Source organism: Mya arenaria, chromosome 4, assembly GCF_026914265.1.
Source record: "Mya arenaria isolate MELC-2E11 chromosome 4, ASM2691426v1".
Classification (NCBI taxonomy): Eukaryota; Metazoa; Mollusca; class Bivalvia; order Myida; family Myidae; genus Mya; species Mya arenaria.
The window spans coordinates 58,355,600-58,377,806 of record NC_069125.1 but is presented as its reverse complement, the minus strand read 5'-3'; the positions used below and the strand labels follow the sequence as shown (position 1 = coordinate 58,377,806).

Below are 22,207 nucleotides of genomic sequence, written 5' to 3'. Positions count from 1 at the left end.
TACCATTCAAGGTCACTGTGACCTTGACCTTTGGCCTGATGACCCCCAAAAACAAAAGGGGTCATCTACTGGTCAGGCCCAACCTCCAAGTCAAGATTGAGGGCCATAGGTGCAGGCATTGTCGAGTTAACACTCAGACAACCTTTTACCATTCAAGGTTACTGTGACCTTGACCTTTGGCCTGATGACGCCCAAAAACAAAAGGGGTCATTTACTGGTCAGGCCCAACCTCCAAGTCAAGTTTGAGGGCCATGGGTGCAGGCATTGTCGAGTTATCACTCGGACAACCTTTTACAATTCAAGGTTAATGTGACCTTGACCTTTGGCCCATTGACCCCCAAAAACAATAGGGGTCATCTACTGGTCAGGCCCAACCACCAAGTCAAGTTTGAGGGCCATGGGTGCAGGCATTGTCTTGTTATCACATGGACAGCCTTTTACCAACCGACCGACATACCGACATGCCTGTGCAAAGCAATATACCCCTCTTCTTCGAAGGGGACATAATTATTATCTTATTTAAGTTATTTATCACTATACTAGGAGTGTAAATTTAAACAACTGTGTAGTCCCGTTTCACCATTCGGAACTCCTCGGCCATTTTTTTCAAAAACAACCTCGGATGTATATGGACGGTTTACATACTTAAAAAGTGGTACGTTTAAGTCCGCTGCAAATAGATCGCGTAGTAATCTTATTTAGTAGTTAAAATTTATGACTTAACTCTTGGGAATCGTAATTATGTTTGCAATAATACACTTCACTGGCAATCAATTTAAACTGAGAGCAATAAATACAACTCTTAAACACTACATTTAATTAATGCTTTTATTCAAAAAATACGGACTACTTCAACAGATGTACCGGCATACATCCGAGGTTGTTTTTGAAAAAATGGCCGAGGAGTTCCGAATGCCCGTTTCACTAGTTGATAGTAATACAAGGTCATCGGCATAAAACTTTAGTAAACAGCTCAAGTTAAAATTAGGACAGTGTGTAAGATTGTTTAGAACTAGTTAAAAAAGTTGGAACTTAGATTATCATCTTATCTTCATTAGACCTATTTTTGGCAAGATTTTTCACCGGTAAGTTAAAGTATTCCGACGGTAGCGATTCTTTACGGAATAAGTACAATATTAGGCCTACTACTGTTGAGGACTTCATTAAATTGACCGTCGTTGTTAACTTTCAAAGCTTCACCACTATATTGTTTTAAATATACGCTTTGTTATGCGGTATTTGTAATACGTTGTGTGGCAATTGTTTCAGCTGTACTTGCTTTTTACAAGTATGTGAACTCAAAAGTATTTTGATGAAGTTATCAACGTTGTAAACTTAAATCTGACCAATCGGTCCAAGCTTTGTTTTCTTTCATGAACTCCTAAGTCGTACGATAATAAACGTCGTTCATGCATATGCATGTCGTCATCTTAAATCAAATATTTATATTGGTCCGATTAAAATCGCGTTTATTTTGCATTGACCATTCGACCTTTCGTTACGTCTGTAGGTGGAGTCTCCGCGATTTTGCATTTTTTTCTAATCGCGCTTCATCACGGATGCGAAATAGTGGCTCCAGGAACTGTTTATAAAAAGAGCTAATGACACTTCCGAGCTAGAGCAAAAGAACGGGCATCACTGTCATAAAACGTAAGTATGACTCGTTATTTTATCTAATATCACAATTATGAGGGCTTATTTGAGAAATCGGGGAATACAGTGCCGTATAAATAAATATGTTTAATCTTCACACGTATTTTGGTTATTTTGTAAACATCTTGATTATGGAGTTATAAAAAAGATTCTCCCATCAAACACATGCCTGTTTACAAACGAAAGTAGAACATTTTCACCAATTTTCAGCTGAATTTCATTCAAGAAGCATTTACATTTAAGATAAAACCAGTACTATCGAGTACTTTTATTTTGTCGGGAATAAAAAAGACCGCCTGTTTACCGGAATAAGCATGTTTATACTCTTTTTCTGGGTTGAGCTGGAGCCAAAAGCCAGGGAGCTTGAGCCAAAGCGTGGAGGCTGAGCCAATACGCTGTTTAATTATGCACTCAACTCGGCATATTTGGAATAGTTGAAGCTCTGTATTTATAACTAGTAATAAGATATTGTTGTATTTTTTAAAATATCTATTTATTTAATTTAACGAAATTCATCTGATAATGGGCGTCACAATCTCATGAATGTCGATGGGGCTAAGCAATCCTTTCACAACATCTATATATTTACAGTATATGGTTACTGTTTCTTGACCAGTTTTTTTACTCCAATCAGATTCCAAAATAAATTAATTGTAGTGGATCAAAGGAATGTGTGTCATTCAACAAACTTTTTAAGATTAAATAGACGAAAAACTGGCATATCATATAGGTTATGATACGCTGGGGTACCGATGATGACTATATTAAGCATACAAGGTTATCATCGATTCGAAAATATATCCTGGTACTATTAGTGGATGTAAACTGTTTTTATATATCTTTAAGTATAACCTCCCTTGTTTATAACTTGCCATTGACTTGTTTGTAAACAAAAGACACATTAGAAACGTCAGCTGACAGAAACTTCGTAAACGTAAGTTGTTTTTTTTGTTTGTTGTATAAATCTTACTCTATTGTGGAAATGATATAAATAACCAGGCAAAGATGTTGGCGTTAGCTATAATGCTACACCACAGGTAGCAGTAACGCTCGTTGTCATAACCTCCAATATCTAACTTCTAAGCCATTTCAAACGTTTTTTTGTAGTCAATGCTCATTCATTTTCAGAACAAGAAAATTACAACCTGGATATGAGTAAACATGTTTACACAGCGTAATGAGTGAAATGATAAATGGTAATGGTGAGATGGTATCATTATGTTTTATAAATTAATAATAAAACATATTTAATAACCCTGCCCCGACTTGGACTCGTTTAATCGAAATGTTTCCATACTTGTAAAAGTTATCGGCATGATCATGCCGAAGTTGTATTGCTTTTTGACTTTTTTCCATTTTAAATTTAATCTTATTAATTTTTCTCATATATATGAAATGTAGGTTATTTATGCTACAACTGGTCATTCCGAAAAGGCTACGTTGTTACTTAGAACTATGACAAATGACGTTGTTTATTAGTTTAAAGGGGTCCATATGAGCTCGATGTACTACTAGGTGAACCCCATTAGTGAGTTCTCAACAACATGGTCTAATTCTAAACCCGTAAATAAGTTGTCAGTGCTGTGTATATGTACAAATATCAATTTAATAAGTTCTAGCATTTTTGGTGTGTTTAAAGTGGAGTGTGTATGTTAAATTTGGTGTGACAAACTTTAATTTACTTAAAAGTTTTAAACATTTGAAAGAGAACTTCGATCAATAAGAACACTACTTCAATGTTCAAGTCCACGTTGCGGTGTGTGTCGGGCAAGGGTTTTAGTAATAGCCGTCAAGAATGGCTTTAGACTTTAAAGCATGGAATGCGATAAGCATGCATGTTTTGTTCGGAACCAGCAGTGCGTTCAGTGGGGCGAGCGTTTGACTTATGTAAGCAAGCTGTTTTGTTTTATATCCCTGTTGCAACTCAGCGCATGCACTGCAAGCGGGGAACCAAACAGCAATTGTTCGCCACAAACACGTTTACTGAACCCATGGCAGGTGCGAGTTTATATGGCGTCTCTTATATGCACTCGCCTTAGGGCGGTCTATAACTATAAGACATTATCTTGAACATGTACAGTGGGTTTTTTTTCTTTAGAACAGTCCAATCCAATGTCGTATGTTGTGTGCGGATAGTGTAGAATGCAGCAAGTATCCGGTGTAAAACCCCAATTTCTCGCTGAAAGTCCCTTAGAACAAGCTAACTCTTTTTGTTTCCGTTTTTAAAATTCATGTAATTTTCTCAATTTTAGAGACTTTTGAGACATATTAAGTAACTTATTTTAAAGATAACCAGGTAAATTTCCTTTTGTTATTAAAAATAGGTATAAGGCAGTAATTTTGCTCAATGAAACAAGATACTTCCTGACACATGCCTAGTTTTACCGTTCTATAAGTGCCTTTCCCGTCCCAAATCTATCTACCACCAGCAAACGATAAATAAAAAAATAAGAAATGTCAGAAAATTACGGAAAGCCTGATAAGGTTAGCGTTAAGATCACTTAATCCGCCGTAAACTCACTTAAACCGCCGTAGACTCACTTGACATGTCTTTCAAAGCGTTAAGATCACTTAATCCGCCGTAAACTCACTTAAACCGCCGTAGACTCACTTGACATGTCTTTCAAAGCGTTAAGTTCACTTAATCCGCCGTAAACTCACTTAAACCGCCGTAGACTCACTTGCCATGTCTTTCAAAGCGTTAAGATAACTTAAACGGCCTAAACTCACTTAAACCCGCTCACTTAACATGTCTTTCAAAGCGTTTAGTTCACTTAAACCGCCGTAGACTTCTTAACAAGTCTTTCAAAGCGTAAGGGTCACTTAAACGGCCATAGACTCACTAAAACCGCCGTAGACATACTTAACATGTCTTTCAAGGCGTTGAATTTACTTTAACGGCCGGAAACTCACATAACATGTATTTTCAAGCGTTAAGATCACTTAAACAGCCGTAGACTCACTGAACATGTCTTTCCAAGCGTTAAGTTCACTTAAACCGCCGTAGACTCACTGAACATGTCTTTCCAAGCATTAAGATCACTTAAACGGCCGTAGACTCGCTGAACATGTCTTTCCAAGCGTTAAGTTCACTTAAACGGCCGTAGACTCGCTGAACATGTCTTTCCAAGCGTTAAGTTCACTTAAACGGCCGTAGACTCGCTGAACATGTCTTTCCAAGCATTAAGATCACTTAAACGGCCGCAGACTCACTGAACATGTCTTTCCAAGCATTAAGATCACTTAAACGGCCGCAGACTCACTGAACATGTCTTTCCAAGCATTAAGATCACTTAAACGGCCGCAGACTCACTGAACATGTCTATCCAAGCATTAAGATCACTTAAACGGCCGTAGACTCACTGAACATGTCTTTCCTAGCTTTAAGATCACTTAAACGGTCTTTCCTAGATTTAAGATCACTTAAACGGCCGTAGACTCACTGAACATGAATTTCCAACAATAGTTCACCAAATTTATTTTATATATTATTATCACATTTGATCGAGTTGATCATCAGGGACATGATTGCGTAGAAGGTGCATGTTACCGTCATTATTGTATATAATGTGTTTGTTTTTTCCGACTATTTTTCCTTTTTGTTTTCATCTATAAATTAGCGGAGCAGTCACAAGGATAACCGTTCAGAATCTAACATGCGGATAAAATATAGCACTATTCACAGTTACCGCATGGTAGTTATTGAAAGTTGTTACTATGGTTCAAGCGCTCGTGTTTCATTTCAATTACCCGGGTTGTGTCCAGTAACTGTTACTAACCAATACCTGGTATCTTTATATGACTGTTTAGAAACTCTAGATATAGACTTACGTGAATGTTACGATATCTATACTTTCATAAACATTATGAAATAAACTGTTTATCTAACTTGTGCGTAAATGCAGTCAGTTGGATAACATGACTATAGGTATTGGAGGTGCGAACTTCTTATAAATAGGTTCAATGTCATCTTTGGGTGCCGGTTTTATAGGTGTATGTGTGCCCGCACCCATTGGCTACATTATGATTTGAATACCGCATCCCTCGTACAATGTGAAAAAGAAGCCTTTAGTGGACAGGAACTTACCCTCACCAGTGGATGTCCGATGAGGTCACTGAGACCCGAAGAGAATAATTTAGAGCTGAAATAATTGTTGAATAATAACGATGTTGTGAAACAAGGTCATATGATATAAGTGTTTCACAATCGAAAAGATAGTAAAGAGGGGCCAGTCCAGGTTAAAGGAAAGCCGGGCAAAGCTCTTGTGTACGTCACTTTGGTAATATTTCATAGTTGCCACTAATCATGCACAAGGGAGGCTCAGAGTCCCCTTTGAGTCATCTGGAGATTGGCGGTCGTGGTGTCCAGTGGTCTGGGTCGTCTTTTAATATAAAATCCTCGAATGATTCAAATCTAAGGAGTAAAATAAATGTGCATAATTTGAATGGAATGAAAATCAATCAAGCAATACCCTGAATGGCACCAATAATGTATGTATAAGGAGACGGACAAGTTTTATACTGAGTATGATCCATGGGCTGCCAATCCAGGGGACACATGTTCGATCATCCGCTGAAGGGCTTCTTCTTGCATTAATAATTCATCTACCAAAGGGTCTAGTGCGTCATTCTATTCAATGGCATTTTTTTTAAAGATCCAAGTGTAGCTTTCACTTTGGTTATAAACTGTCTGACTGTGCCCCTTTCTCTTCATTTCCTATGTTATCGGTCACGGCCAAGTTAGAAAATAGGGTTATTGTTAATCCAGATAACCATTCTTGAGGATTCTCTATTTTATGACAGTGGCCTTCAAATATGCCACCGTATCGGAGTATAGTTAGAGTTTGTATAAACAATCCAATGTAGAAATCAAATTAATTTACACATTTTGACTTATTTGATAGGCAGATAACTACAAACAAAAGTTGTTTTAATATATAGCGTGTATCATAACATCTGAAATATGAACTGTGAGGTTCGGGTATTTAAAAGAATCATTTTTACTTCTGCACAGTACTTATCAGCTATGGATGTGAAATGAGGGGCGGAACGAGGTGGAGATGGATGTGCGAGTACTCTTGCTGTCACCGCTCAACAAGCGGTCAGGGAACCTGGCTACCATTCAGAGAATAAGGTAGGCAGGAGTTTGTTAACAGGTACCGATGTGAAATGAGGTGTACGAAAACGACAGCTGCTGTTGCTGTCACCGCTCAATAAGTGGCCAGGCAACTTGCAAGTATCGAATAAGATATGCATGAGTTTAGCTACTCTGGCTTTCACCTAGCCACAATAATGCGCGTTAAGGGAACGTTTTTTAACATTTAGATATTTATTGTGTTCCCTATAACTAATAAAAAATGTCAAAGACTCTGAAGCGGCTGTTTATATGGACTAGCTTTCACCGTGAAATGTTATAGACATTAAACTTGGAACGCATATTAAACATGTCAATACGAACATGTGTAGAAATCCCCATAACTCTTACTATTATAATAATTCGAATTATGACCCCAAATCTAGGAAAATCTGAGAAGCATAAGCATCCACTAACGGTGTTATAGCTATGAATTGCTTTGAATTGTAATATCCTCTGCGCCAGAAAGTGTTCAGCGTCGAGCACACTGTAACCATACTATCAGTGTCGCTGCTGTATTTGCACACCCATGACATTCAGATAACCATCGTTTGTGTCCAGACGGGTTGTCCTGTTACTATTACTACAGTTGTCCTTGCATACTCCTATCTAGGTGATATTGAGCTGATAACTGCTGAAGTCGGTCACATATTCTGACTGACAAGCGGATTGTTGTTTATTTCCCCATTATGTATGTCAACTTGTTGATAATGTATCGATTACTTGTCTGGCGATAGCTGCACAATAAAAACGTATTCATGCATTTCATACCTCATGTATTTAACGTTTCAGACATGAGTTAGAAGCGGGCGGGCTAGATTGCGTGCTGTCGGGGCCGGACCATCCTCCTGGGGGAGGCGATTGGAACGACTACATAAGGGATGCAGGCATCTCCGTCGCCGTCGGCATACACGCCTTCAAGTGCGGCATTGTTCTTAAAGGTAGACGATACATTAATGAGTTATTAGTTATTATATATTAAAATGTCAGTGTCTGTCAAGCGTTGGTGTGACAATCTTGAACGATAAATAATATAGACTGTGGTTGAAAGGTTAAAAGCATACGAATATTGTATTTGATTTTAATTGCATTTTGTGTGGCACCCCTCGTCTATCGATAACGACAGCGTTGCATATTCTGCCTCTTCAGTGCAGTATTTCAGTATTGTGTCATCTGCCGTGCCTCAATGTGATTGCTGATCAACGTTGATTAATTTGTTACTCGTTGCAGACCTCAGTTGCCCCTATATCCTCATCGTAGGCGGCACGGACGTCAATGGGGCGCCGGAGAACGGCTGTCAGGAGGACGTTATGACCCAAGCCGTTCGCGGAGCAGGGTAAGCGCATGCATTTATGAGAAAATGCAAGACAGTATTAACTAGTGAAGACATCTTCATTCTGGTATAAACATATTGTGATATAAAAGAAGTCCTCGTGTGCATAAATGCTTCCTTTCTTTTAGTCCGGTTGTTGCATTCAGCGAGGCTATGGCGGACGCATGCAGACAGCGATGGGTCAGTGAACTTAAAGATGCACTCTTACTCCCAAATAAGATTTACCACGATTAATACAATTGTTTAAATGCATGTACATGTATACCAAAAAGGATGAAAACATGTAAAAAACAATGGTTCTTATAAAGGATACCGAGTTTAATTCGAAAGAAAGGTGCAGAAAACACGATATTTCTACCTTATGAAACGATAGAAGATCACAGTAAATCTTTGAGCCTTCACCAATTATTTAATATGTTTGCGTGTTCAAATATTAAATACACGGTTACAATCTTGTTATCAGTAATTAATATTTTCCATAAATGTATTATTTAGTAAGTAGTTAAAGGTTTATCACTTAAAATTTATGTTTGTTATACATGTGTATGTATTGATTTTGAATACGAGTTCCACTTTAATTAAAGTTTTATCAAACATTTGTCATGACGATTCATGTCTGCAACTGTATGTTATATGAACAGTTGATGGGATTTTCTATTTTGACTTACACTCTTGTATCAAAGTCAACTGTTCATTTCAGGCATATCTAGAGGAGGAACGCCTATCAGTAATACCTCAAGGTAAACCATCGTACTTTAAAGTTTATTATATCATTTTAGTTTTGTCGTGTATAATATAGAGCTGTCTATCCACGAACGAAAAAATAATAAAAGTTAAACATGCCAGATTATGTATGAGCAGCTCGGCGTTTAATCCTTAATCCAATATCTTTTTCAGGGGTAGAAGTTTTACCGAGGTCGACATTCCGTATAAAACACTATATTCGGGAAAACGTCTTATCAATCCCAGCACACTGTCCACAAAACCCACTTCCGGTGATGATGAAGTTTGAAGAGTTCCTTGCTCAGCCAATTGAAAGTCTTCAACTAATCACGTGGGTCGGAGGAATCCGCGCCGTTAAAGATCCACTGTTTGTCATGGAGCCTTTCGCTAGTACGTCCTCGTGACTTTCTCCCAATCAAAATAATCTGTAATAATTATTGTTTATGCTTGATTATTCATTCTTGCTTTACAAAACCATAACATGAAAGCTAATTTGGATTAAAACCTGATTCCCCTATGACATACCTCGGAATCATCTAAAATCTTGCTGATGTAAAATAAATTACCTAATGGAATGTGCACTGTACATTTTCCCGGCGATGACTGATCTGACACTACGTAATGTGCTCAATAGAGGTCCCCTGCAATGACTGATCTAACGATGGAGAATAATTTGTACAGGTTCCCTGCGATGACCTTAGTGATATGGCACGGCGTAATGTGAACCGTACAGGTTCCCGGTGATGTCTGACGATTACTGAACAGACACCACGTAATGTGATCTTTACAGATTCCAGGCGGTTACTGATCTGACACGACGTTATGTGAACTGTGCAGGTTCCCGGCGATTACTGATCTGACACGACACAATGTGTACTGTACAGGTCCTCGGCGATTACTGATCGGACACGGCGTAATGTGCACTGTACATGTTCCCGGCAATTACTGATCTGACACGACGTAATGTGTACTGTACAGGTTCCCGGCAATGACTGATCTGACACGCCGTAATGTGTCCTGTACATGTTCCCGGCAATGACTGATCTGACACGACGCTTTGTAGACTGTACAGGCTCCCGGCAATGACTGATCTGACACGCCGTAATGTGTCCTGTACATGTTCCCGGCAATGACTGATCTGACACGACGCTTTGTAGACTGTACAGGCTCCCGGCAATGACTGATCTGACACGCCGCTTTGTGGACTGTACAGGTCCCCGGCAATGACTGATCTGACACGACGTAATGTGTACTGTACAGGTTCCCGGCGATTACTTATCTGACACGACATTATGTGTCCTGTACAGATTCCCGGCAATTACTGATCTGACACGACGTAATGTGTACTGTACAGGTTCCCGGCGATTTCTGATCTGACACGACGCTTTTTGGACTGTACAGGCTCCCGGCAATGACTGATCTGACACGACGTAATGTGCCCTGTACAGGTTCCCGGCAATGACTGATCTGACTCGACGCTTTGTGGAATGTACAGGTTCCCGACAATGACTGATCTGACACGACATAATGTGTACTGTACAGGTTCCCGGCAATGACTGATCTCTCATGACATATGTACTGTACATTTTCCCGAGCTGTATTCTGTTGTGTGTCTTTTTCAGAATGGAGACTGGCAACCAAAAGAATGAACTGTTATATGGTCTTAATAGGGAGTAAGGTATTGCTAGTGTTATTTTTTTCAATACGCTCTTGCATGCATACTTGCTATGTCATACTTATTTAATTTACTATTTTAGCTATTCCATGTACTCTAGATTTCTGTTGTTCTAAGTTCGTCTTTCATTGATAATGATAATTTTTGTTTGTTATAGCATTATTTTACATAATATATAATTAAAAATATGCCATCCCTGCTTAAATACTAGGAAAAGTTTTGTTTTGTTTTGTTTTTGGTAAAATACACCCACATTAAGAAATGTGCTTTGTAATTGTGTATCATGATGACAACGAATTGTTTTGTCGATGTTAATGGTGAAACAAAGGAAGGAAATATAGAAACTTTTTAAATTTGATTTGTAATTGGCAAGTCTGGATAAAATGTATTCGTTTTTTTCATACTTTGCGATAAGGGTTCTTTTTAGTTTGTCCAAACATAAACAGAAATGATATATAATTTTACCTTTTCAGTTTAGGTGTAGGTGCTTTCACATTTATAATCCTACCTTATAAGTTTATTTTCCTTGTAGTTAGATGAGCCTTACTTTCAGCGGTTCTATGCAGCGCTATCAAGGTACATCCAGGAAGGACGTGTATTTATATAATTCTTATCCATGTCACCCCACAAGTTGTGTTCCTATGAATGATAGGACTGATAAGTACATTAAGATATTCAATTGAATAAGGAAAGTCTTATTTCTGTAATACTCGAAGCATATACTCATTATATCACTTAAGTATATAAATCTTAATATATTTGGCCTTTACTTTGCATGCTTATATAACTCAATATTCGCTAGTGTGCATTATAACGTCACAACACCCGTTGCTGCGAATTGCAGGTGCCCGGGCGTGGTGTACGTAGGCGGTCTGGATCACGAGGACGCTCAGGCGGCAGTCAGTGTCAGTAAGGCACTGGTCAACTCCTCCGTTAGTGAGGGCATGGCGCTGTCTCTTCTAGAGGTATGTAGTTTATAACCCATCTTACAATTGCTAACGGCAAACTAATTTTTAACTTGCTTAAGGCTTTTTATCTATTTCACCATTGCGCGCTTTTACCTTTACCTTTAAAATTTGGAGAATACATTAACATTTACAAATCATGACATGTCAACTTGAAACAACACATTTAACCGTGCGATGAGTATTTTACTGTTGCTGTTTAACGTAGTCCATTGTGTTTGGTATCACAGGCAATGGCCCTAGGGACTCCTGTGTTGGCGAGGAAGATTCCGGGTAACGCGGCCATCGTGGAGGATGGAACCACCGGCTTCCTGTTCGATACAGCTGAGGTTGTCCATCTTATACCTACCAACATTAGATATGTGACATTTATGGCCATGTTTATATATTGTTTAAGTGATCTGAAAATGCTAGCTCCGCACATCAGTTGTATTTGTATTACCTAAAATATATGCCATTGTTATTAAATACAGTGACTTTCTGTATTTAAAATGTTTTGTTAGATGATTGACTTATGTTATAAGCAGAAAGACGGACAGACAAATATAAGTGTGACATCAATTTTCAGGAATTCTCTTCAAAGCTGGAAACAATTTTCGTAGACGCGGAGGCCCGGAAGAGCGTGACGTCACGTGCGCGGGCGTACGTGACGGAGAAACACTCGCTGGAGGCGGAACAGGCTGCCTACGTCAGGCTCGTCCATAAAGCGCTCAATAACTTTCGAGTGATGTCATCATGACAATGTGACGCAATGTAGAATTTCGAGATTAACAGGACTTTCACTCTTATTGAATGAGAACGGTTTATAACTTAGAGAATTGTGATATTTTACATTATGGATTAAAATATTTTCTGGTAAATGTTCCTTAGGTGACCATATATCATATTCCTTCACCCTATTGTGATTCATAATAAAAACATGGCCGCCAGGGGCGGGGCTAGTTTTCACTATATGTTGTAAGAGTTATAGTTTTCTACGTTTTTATTAACTTTTGTTAGTGTTATTGCTATTTTTGAGACGTTATTACGGTGAAGTTATTTCGTCCAAATGTTTAAATAATATTTGTTTTGAACGTTTTCAATGTTGTATTTTACTTACGACATGTTTGACATTATGTGCCAAGCGGACCATGTTCAACTGTTCTTGAACTATGTCAGGAATTACAAAAGTTTACAAAATTACAAATTGTGTTTAAGTTTGAAGTGACTGTGATTTGTTATTGTACTTTTCCTGGTTTGTGCTTCCACTTTTTGAAGAATCTGTGTAAAGCTTTATGACAACCATTTTCTTCCTAGTCCTGTGTATGTGATTTACAGCGTCAGTTTTCCGTCGTCAGAAAACAGATGGCGTTCAATATATTGTTTCGTATTATGTATTGCTCAAATATTTCACTCTGATTTATATACAAGTCCTTATAAATAAGTATGTGAACAGTACCACTGTGTGTGTATACATGCGTACTAAGCTCAATTTGTAAGAAACAGAATAAGTATTTTAGTTAAACCACTGTTTTACGCTGCGTTTTATGCAATCCGTGATGGCGTTCACTTTTTCAGTCTTCGGTAGTGAGTTACACAGTTGTTGTTGTTTTTTTTAAAAAGTTACTAAAGTTTATGACTATGTTCATGGTGGGTACCGGACCAGGGTTGACAATCAACCAGATCGCACGACATGCAGACTGGAAAATTATAATAAAGAAAAACTACAAAATAGTCAAATTGCCGAAGCCACTCTAGAGTTATGGCCCTTGAATTATCAAAATATTGCAAGTCACATTTTAATATTGTAATTCTCTAATGAAGTTAGCCTTTCATGTGATGTGCGTCTTGTTTTTTATAGCATGATTAACAAAGTATTTGTTCATGACTTGAGAATCATTTTACAACAGATTTGTTACATCTATCATGGACATGTTATCAACAGATTTGTTACATCTATCATGGACATGTTATCATATCGACTCTTGGACAGTCAATCTGTACATTCATTAATACCTAAGACTAACTTGCTGAAATGCATTGTGTTGTTTAAATGTATAGGGGAGATGTTCTCCCATGTTTATATATCATCACTGTTATTTATAGGTTATAATTGTTATTTCATATGACTTTTTGTTGTTTTTAGCGTTTTCTACCTCGTTCTGAACTTCGTGTTTTTATGTAAGAGCACGGAGGTCTAGGGAAATCTTGTCTCACCACACACATGTGTGAAAACAGTGTCGATAATAAACCCATAAGGTTTAGTACCTTTAGTGATTTAACTTATAACAAGATGCTTTAGTGTGGCAAACTACTTTAAAACGAATCCACCATATGCACCCTTTTGTTTATTGGTTGGTGTGCTGTTGTTGTTGTTGTTGTTGTTGTTTTCACAATCTAAGATGCATTCACCCATTATAATTTTTTCAATAAATACGGTCTTTTCAGTCATTTCAAACTAAACAAATAAAAAATAATGACGTTTTATCTCTTATAGCGTATTATTACTTCAGTTAAGGGAGCTAGTGTAACACCGTTGTTTATATGTCTTGATATTTATTTCAATAGTTGTTTTATGTATACATAACATGACAGTAAAATGTGATTCTTGTACGTTGTTATACAAAAAAATTGTTTATATCAAAACTGTCAAAATTACCGACAGAACCAATAAACATGACATTTCCAAGAACTGTCTTTAATTTTAAATCCTAAATCCACAATATTTGGCAACAACGAGATGTATTAAATAATGCACTCGAACAACACGGAGCAAGTTCATATTGCCTACGTTACAAGTTAGCGAACGCTTCCCCACTCAACTCTACGTTGTTTGCATGCTTGTCATTAATGACGTCAGCAAACTCCGCCTTCCCCATCTCGCGGAGCGCGCGCTCCAAATCGCGCACCTTATCCTTCTCTTTTGAGGCGGCTCGTGACAACTTCCAGTCAATGAGGAGTTTCTGTGTGGTCTCGATCTTGCAGGTATCTGTGGCGTCAATAAGGCCGTTGTCGCTGGCGCCGTTGGCGGCGTTCACAATGACGGTGGTGGGGATGTTGAGTAGCATGCACATCACCAGACCGTTCATCTTGTCGGTGGCGATCTCGCGCGCTAGGATGGCCAGGGAGCCGTCCGTCAACACGGAGGACTCGCGCACCTTCGACGTTGTCGACGCTGCAACGAAGTAAAAGTCAACGTTAGAGATCAGACTCCGGGAACTATACCAATGTTTCAATCACGGGTATGTTTGCTAATGGAATGGAAAAAAAAAACACACAGAAAACGTGTTTGTGGATTCAACGTTTTGAGGCGATACTAGATACTATTCTTATCAACCTCAGGTATGTTAATACGTTTGTTGTTAAATATAAAAAATAATGTATTTTTCAAACGGAAAAGCAATAGTGTCTTGAAGTTGTGTGGATTCATCGTTTCGATACGCTATTGAATTTCCATGGTCTTTATTGGTAAAACCGTTCGCTTTTATAGAACGCATATGATGACGTGTGTTAATAATGTTAACAATGTAATCAATCTTTTTTATCTGAAATGATATTATCATAAATCAGCAGAAATACGGATAGCAAAATACATGTTCCGGGTAGCGCAACATCACCGTATTCCACTCAGCCACGTCATAAAGTGACATACGTATTAACAAGTATCAATTTGCCATGATGAAACGACGTTAGAAAACAAAATGCTTTCAGTGCGTCATTAGAATGTAATTGAGCTGGCTTCTAATTGATTTAGACCAGTGATGAATATGAAAAAAATGGTTATAAGTACTGCATTTTGACCCGGACGGTCTAATCCGACTTTCATTAAATTTTGCACATTTCAAATCACCGGAAAATCCAAATCTGCAATATCCACTCGTGTCCAATCCGTACAGATCAAACTGACGCAGAACTAATAACCCTGTTACTGTTAAACCTGTCTCTGTTATCTGTGCCATAATTAACAAGAAAACCATTGATGCAAATCATTAAAGAAAGGGCGCCATGAAAAAAATGCACTCTAATAGTGTATAACATAGTACGTATCATAAATATATTGTTTAGTCTGAGCAAAAATAAATTAAACAATCCTTTTATAGCAAGATTATGTTTCCCATATTTCCCCGCAGTTTCAATATGTAATACCGTCGAAAGTTAGTCCGTCCCCTAATTGTACTTTAAGAATCAACTGCTCATCAGCAGATCGGGCGATATTGAGCTTAATCCTGGTCCTTCTACAAACTCTGATAGCTTGAACTCCTCATTAAATTCATATGCAGCACTAACCAATAGTGGTCTGAGCATCATGAATCTGAACATACAAAGTCTGAAACCAAAACTTGACATTCTAACAGTAGAAGCACAACCGTACGATATTCTTGTCCTTACTGAAACATGGCTGTCAAATAAAATTTCAGACAAAGATGTCGAACTCCCAAACTTTAAAAAACCATTTCGTTATGACAGAAACGATCGTCTTGGTGGGGGTGTCGCAATATATGTCCGAGATACTCTGCATGCAATTCAACGAAATGATCTTGATGTTAATGGTGTCGAAGCGGTTTGGGTTGAAATACATGTATGCCAGCGCAAATTACTTGTGGGCGGAATCTATCGACCTCCTAACTCAAACAACACACAGTGGCTTAACATGGAACATTCACTCGACCAAGCATTCAACCAGCATGTTGACAACATACTTGTAGCAGGTGATTTTAACATCAACATTAGCTTGAATTCGTCAAATAAAATGTGTAGATTGATAGACTCCCTAAATTCTGAACAGCTCATTAACTCACCAACTCACTTCACCGAGCACTCTAGTTCACTTATTGACCTCATGTTCATTAAACACACTAATCAAGTTATTTCAAGTTTCGTCGCAGATCCTTTTGTTCCAAATCTTGTCCGGTTTCACTGTCCGACTGTTGCTGTCTTAAAATTCACAAAACCTAAGCAGACTCACTTTCAGCGCCAAATATGGTTATATGACAAAGGCGATTATGTAAAATATAACGATAAACTCAGATCCACCGACTGGTCGTTCATCGAAAACAATCAAAATCTAGATGCTACGGCAGACACAATCGCTAGCTCAATCTTAAAATCAGCCTCTGAGAGTATTCCAAATAAAAACGTAACTATTCGTCCAGGCGACGTTCCTTGGATAAACAAAGAGGTAAAACAACGAATCAGAAAACGTAACAAATTACACCGAAAAGCTAAACTTTCAAATAATGCACTGGCTTGGGAACAATTCAGAAACTATCGCAACGAAACAACAAATATAATTCGAAAAATTAAAAAGGAATACGAACATAAAATAATAAACAAAATTAACTCTGATAACATAACAACTAAAGTATGGTTCAAACTAGCTAAACAACTAACTCAAAAACAAACATCTTCACCAATTCCAACTCTTATTGATGGAACAATTAAGGCAGAGTCCGATGAAGAAAAGGCAGACCTTCTAAACTCATACTTTAGCAAACAATCAACCATAGAACCCCAGCAACATCCCCCTTTTACAGTTGAGAACGTTCCATCCACTTTCCTCTCACAAATATTGTTGACAAGCCAGGACGTTAGAGATGCAATTTCCTGTATTGATCCTAGTAAAGCCAGTGGTCCTGACTCGATTAGTCCTAAACTTATTAAAGAGGGCAAAGACGAACTTGCTGTGCCTCTCTCGAAATATTTTAACAGATTGTTGGCAAACTCTACCTTCCCTTCTCCATGGAAGTTGGCGAACGTCTGCCCCATTTTCAAAAAATCTGATCCATCTAGTCCCTGCAATTATAGACCAATATCACTTCTAAGTTGTATTGGCAAACTCATGGAGCGCTGTATCCACAAACACCTCTACAACTACGTCATCTCGAATACAATACTTACATCCTTCCAATCTGGTTTCATCAAAGGCGATTCTAGCGTCAACCAGTTAGCTTTCTTTTACAACGACGTCAGCAAAGCCTTAGATGAAGGGAAAGAAGTAAGGGCTGTCTTTTGTGACGTTTCAAAGGCGTTCGACCGAGTCTGGCATCATGGCCTTATTCATAAGCTGTCATCCATTGGTATAAGTGGTTCACTTCTCCATTGGTTTTCCTCTTATCTTTCTGACCGCAAACAACGGGTAGTCCTATCCAACTCTGCTTCAGGAATCCTCACTATCAACGCTGGTGTTCCTCAAGGATCTATCCTTGGACCATTGCTCTTCCTTATTTTCATTAATGACATTGTCAATGACATTAAGGCAAACATACGCTTATTCGCAGATGACACCAGTCTTTACATTATTGTCGAAGATCCCGTATCTTCTGCAGCCGACCTTAACCATGATCTATCTCAAATATCATCTTGGTCGAAGAAATGGCTAGTAACTTTTAATCCATCCAAGACAGAATCTGTTCTCTTTTCTCGTAGACGTCAACAACAAAATCAACCCCCACTTTATCTCGACAATGTACCCATATCTCAAATCAGCACTCATAAACATCTTGGGGTAACCTTCTCTTCAGATGGCAAATGGCAATCCCACATATCTTCAAACGTCAACAAGGCATGGCAGAGAATTGGTATTCTTAGGACGTTAAAGTTTGTAATTTCCCGTGCAACCTTGGACAAAATGTATGTCACTTTTATTAGACCTTTACTCGAGTATGCCGATGTTGTCTGGGACAATTGTAGTAATGAATTAAAAAATGATATCGAAGCTGTCCAACACGAGGCGGCTAGAATTGTAACCGGTGCTACCAAACTTTGTAGTATTGAGCGGCTTATAGCTGACGTTAACTGGGATACACTTGCGGAAAGGAGACGCAAACATCGCCTCATTCTGTTCTTTAAAATGAAAAATGGTCTTTCTCCAGAGTATCTTACAAATCTAATTCCTCAGCCGAGAGCTCAGCCATATGCCCTACGAAATCGCTCAGAAGTTCCAGTCATCCCTTGTAAAACTCAAGCCTATGCTACTTCATTTCTACCCCTGACTATTCGCCAGTGGAACTCACTTCCTGAAGATATCAGACATGCACCTACTCTCAGCGAGTTTAAATCACAATTTAACACGAAACCAAAGAAATCACAACTCCTGTATAATGTAGGAAACAGACAACACCAAGTTAATCATGCTCGTCTGCGATTAGGATGTAGCTCATTAAATTATGACCTTCACAGAAGAAATATTATTCCTTCTCCCCTTTGTGCTTGTGGCGCCGTTGAAACTGTGTCACATTATCTCACTCAGTGTCCTAGATATCAATTAATGCGTAACCGTTTTATCCATGATTTACCTTGTGCTGCTACTGTAGAAAATCTTCTTTTCGGTAATGATCGCCTTACCCTTGATGCTAATTCAAGCTTGTTTTTAAAAGTCCAGAGATTCATTACAGCATCAAAGCGTTTTGATGCCTAACAGTCGACCCCATTGGTGTATCGATCGCTTTTCATCGGGACAGTGTGTGTGACAGAATATTTTTGCGTTTTTTTTCTTTTTGTTTGTTTGTCTTTTTAATAGTTATCTTATTATTCCAAAACATTCAAATTAAATGTAAATAATAGTTTGAACAGTTATTAAACTAATATATTTCGTCAAACTGTTCACTTCACATCATACACTGACTTTTCTATGCATTTCGTTACTGTACACTGCTACATGGAAAGGAATTAATATAAGCAATTACATTGCTTGTTTTCCGATCCATTTCATCATACTATTGCTGTACTGTTATTTTTGTATATACGAACTGAATAAAATATGTTTAAACTAACTGTTCGGCCTCATTTCTGAAAATGCATTGTCAGTCTACCCTGCGTATTTTGCCGCCTTAGCGAAACAATATTGAGGTAACTCAGCCGTCATAAAACACAGTTACTTGGTATTTGGACAGCATTTTGGCCAGTCGAGCTACCTGGTTATATGAATGATAAAGATTTTATAAAATTTTATAATATTTAGTATGTAAAAATAAACGACCAAAAGTGGATTATTTGTTTATTATGTGTAGCATAGAGCACTAGAACATATTGTATGTGATTCTCAGTCCAAGAGATCACAATCGCTCGAATCAGGTAGCTTGACTGGCCAAAAATGCTGTCCAAATACCAAGTAATTGTGTCATAAGACACAAAGGTACCACAGAACCAAAACCTTTTATTATGCATATTTACAGCGCACAAATTACAATCAGAAAGGAATTTATTTAACCTCCGAAATACATTTTATTGAGCTTGGAATTAAAGTCACTCATGAAAATAGCAGTACCTCTTGATAAACTGCGCGTCGACCCGCGTGATTTAGATTTAGATTTCCTTTTTCGAGGCATTTTCAATGTTTAGTTTCACTGTTTGTTTATTCCACGTTTGTAAGTTGGTTAATGAAGAAGAACACTACACACAAGCGATATTTCAAATGAAAGAACACAAAAGACGCATTTTACGCAAGGGATTCCTTTTCAATTACTACTTTTAATTTGTGTTTGTTTTGATCTTCATGTTTTGTTTGTTCGGTGTTATGTTATAGCATGGTTGATTTGTAAACAATAAAAACTAAGTTGAAAATGTCAAAGCTTCATTATCGTCAGTTTTTAAACAAATCAAGCATAAAAAGTTAAATGAATGCCTATTGTTAAGACATACTAATGGTATACACTTTACCAATGAAGGTATATAAACACGTTTCAAATACAAAACCGCTCGTTACATAAGTTGAGATAATTCCACGAGTTATTCCAAAAATGCCTAATAATCTGGATTTAAAACCAGCGAGTGGTGTATAATTATAGTCGAAAGATCGTTCAGAAAATTCCCGAAATTTTAAATTGCATGCAATGGATTCGACCAGGTGAGAATGGAAATCATGATGAATTCAAAAATAGATATGCAAGGATTCGACGAGATTGTTTACTCTCTTCGACTGTTAGGGTAAAACATTACTGTGGGCATATGTGACGGTGATTTAAATAATTCCTACGGATCTCTTTGGATACAGCTACATATTCTTCTATTGACGATACTGTTTAGGATGTTTGAATAACTAAATAACTGCAATTATGCCCACACCGTAACAACAGCGCCTTATTCATTTTAAGTCTGGAACCTAGAAATCCAATCATACTAGACCATCTACGATCTACTATAATACAGCAAGTTTAACACTTAAAACAGCAATGTTTCTACGGTTAGCGACTAGAATGTTTTCAAGTTATGAGCGAACTAAGAAAAAGATTACACGGAGTTAAATTGTCATTAAACTATCAATTACACTCACCTTCTTCTGGCATGTTTAAACAATGAATAAAGTCCTCAAAAATATGTTTAAACGATCAGGTCTTGTTTTAACTTGGTTATACTCTGTTTACATTTGTGGATATAGAATACACAACCGCCCGGTAGCGATATTGAATAAATATCGAGCTTTAATCGAATCCTATTCAAATGCCATTGCTTTAATACCTCGACATGTACATTGTTCGATCAGATTGGATCATAAAGGTTTAGCAGAAATGCGTCGATTAATCTCTACATTGTGAAATCCTGATATAAAGTCAATTATTAGATATAAGAAAAGTCTTAAGATTAAAAATCAATATCTAAGAAAATTGAATAAATTTCAGAATAAATTCTTGTATTTGTTAGTTGGTCTGTATCACAACGTAAAACAATTCGTTGCCATGGCTTTGAGACCGAAACTTTTAAAATGTCCATCGACATTGCAACATTTAAAGACCTATAAGCTGCGTCATTGAAGCAATCAAATATAAAACATATTCGGTAAAAATAGAATACAATATTATTGAAATATGAAAGTTATAAATTCTAAATATAACCACACCCACTACCCAATACAAAGTAGAAAATATCACAATGTTTAGTTCGTCAGCAGGATTCGATCTCAGAACCACTGGATTGCTTCACAGAGTTTACTCTCTGGTCTCCTGAGGTAAACATATGAATTGAACATACTTGTGCACCAAGTTAACTTATTCTGGACAGTTTTTGGTATCAGGCATAAGAGTCAAACAGGCATAGTGCATTCAGTTGTTTCTTCATTCGAATGGCTGACCAACGCCGAGGGAGGGGCGTTAAATGTATCGGACTAAACTAGCTTCAACGCCCATGATCAAAGGCGAGGAAAAACATAAAGCAAGTCTATGTAGGTTTAAGCGAGGTTCTTGCACCTGCAACAGAAGGATGACCCAAATGTTAACCACAGCACGGCCAGCTGATGCGAACCCTCGCCGATTGTTGTTGTTGTTGTTGTTGTTGTTGTACAGGGACATACTTAAACAAATATTCTCCCCTTCCCTTCAGACAAAGGCGTGTATTGTCAATATGAGAGCTCATTTCCCTTTTAAACTCTTATTTTTCAAGTTAAATGTGAACAGCATTTTGGCACAACGAACTAAGGCTATAAATGTATTTCGAAAAAAACAAACAAGCTTAAAGAATATCCAAATTAACAAGGGTTGTTTACAACGTCAACTTAATTTATTCTGATTGTAATTACAGATGTCTTCTACTAGAACGTGAAGCATAATGCATCTTTAAGTGTGGTTATGTAATCTTTAAATTCAATTCTTACTTATTCTAAAATCGTATTTCATTCTTTTTTTTAAATGAAAAATACTAACTAAACGAAAACAAAGCAGCTCTTTCTTCTGCAACTCAACATTAACACAACATATATAACAGTCTTCCGATGATACAAACCAGTATGGGAATCAAAGACAAACAGCAGAAGG

The 22,207-nt window shown here is 37.7% G+C and overlaps 2 protein-coding genes across 6 annotated transcripts; one reads left to right on the top strand and one right to left on the bottom strand.

Moving 5' to 3' along the window:
• Positions 1–949: 949 nt before the first annotated feature.
• On the top strand, positions 950–14,154 carry LOC128232285 (glycosyltransferase 1 domain-containing protein 1-like). Of its 4 annotated transcripts, XM_052945765.1 has the most exons (13): positions 1,042–1,085; positions 1,511–1,650; positions 6,668–6,787; positions 7,580–7,728; positions 8,018–8,123; positions 8,249–8,300; positions 8,821–8,860; positions 9,018–9,233; positions 10,466–10,521; positions 11,051–11,094; positions 11,363–11,483; positions 11,714–11,812; positions 12,052–14,154. In XM_052945765.1, the coding sequence occupies exons 3-13, from the start codon at positions 6,714–6,716 to the stop codon at positions 12,220–12,222; spliced, it is 1,128 nt and encodes a 375-aa protein (XP_052801725.1). In that variant the 5' UTR covers positions 1,042–1,085; positions 1,511–1,650; positions 6,668–6,713; the 3' UTR covers positions 12,223–14,154. The 4 variants fall into 4 exon arrangements, with proteins under 4 accessions (XP_052801724.1, XP_052801725.1, XP_052801723.1 ...); XM_052945764.1 differs by lacking the exon at positions 1,511–1,650 and having other exon boundaries at positions 950–1,085; XM_052945763.1 differs by lacking the exons at positions 1,042–1,085; positions 1,511–1,650 and adding an exon at positions 2,464–2,587.
• LOC128232287 (uncharacterized) lies at positions 14,031–20,893 on the bottom strand. 2 transcript variants are annotated; one of them, XM_052945767.1, is made up of 2 exons: positions 19,729–19,885; positions 14,031–14,637 (listed from the first exon to the last, which is right to left on the bottom strand). In XM_052945767.1, the coding sequence occupies exons 1-2, from the start codon at positions 19,787–19,789 to the stop codon at positions 14,255–14,257; spliced, it is 444 nt and encodes a 147-aa protein (XP_052801727.1). In that variant the 5' UTR covers positions 19,790–19,885; the 3' UTR covers positions 14,031–14,254. The 2 variants fall into 2 exon arrangements, with proteins under 2 accessions (XP_052801727.1, XP_052801728.1); XM_052945768.1 differs by lacking the exon at positions 19,729–19,885 and adding an exon at positions 20,734–20,893 and having other exon boundaries at positions 14,045–14,637.
• Positions 20,894–22,207: the final 1,314 nt, after the last annotated feature.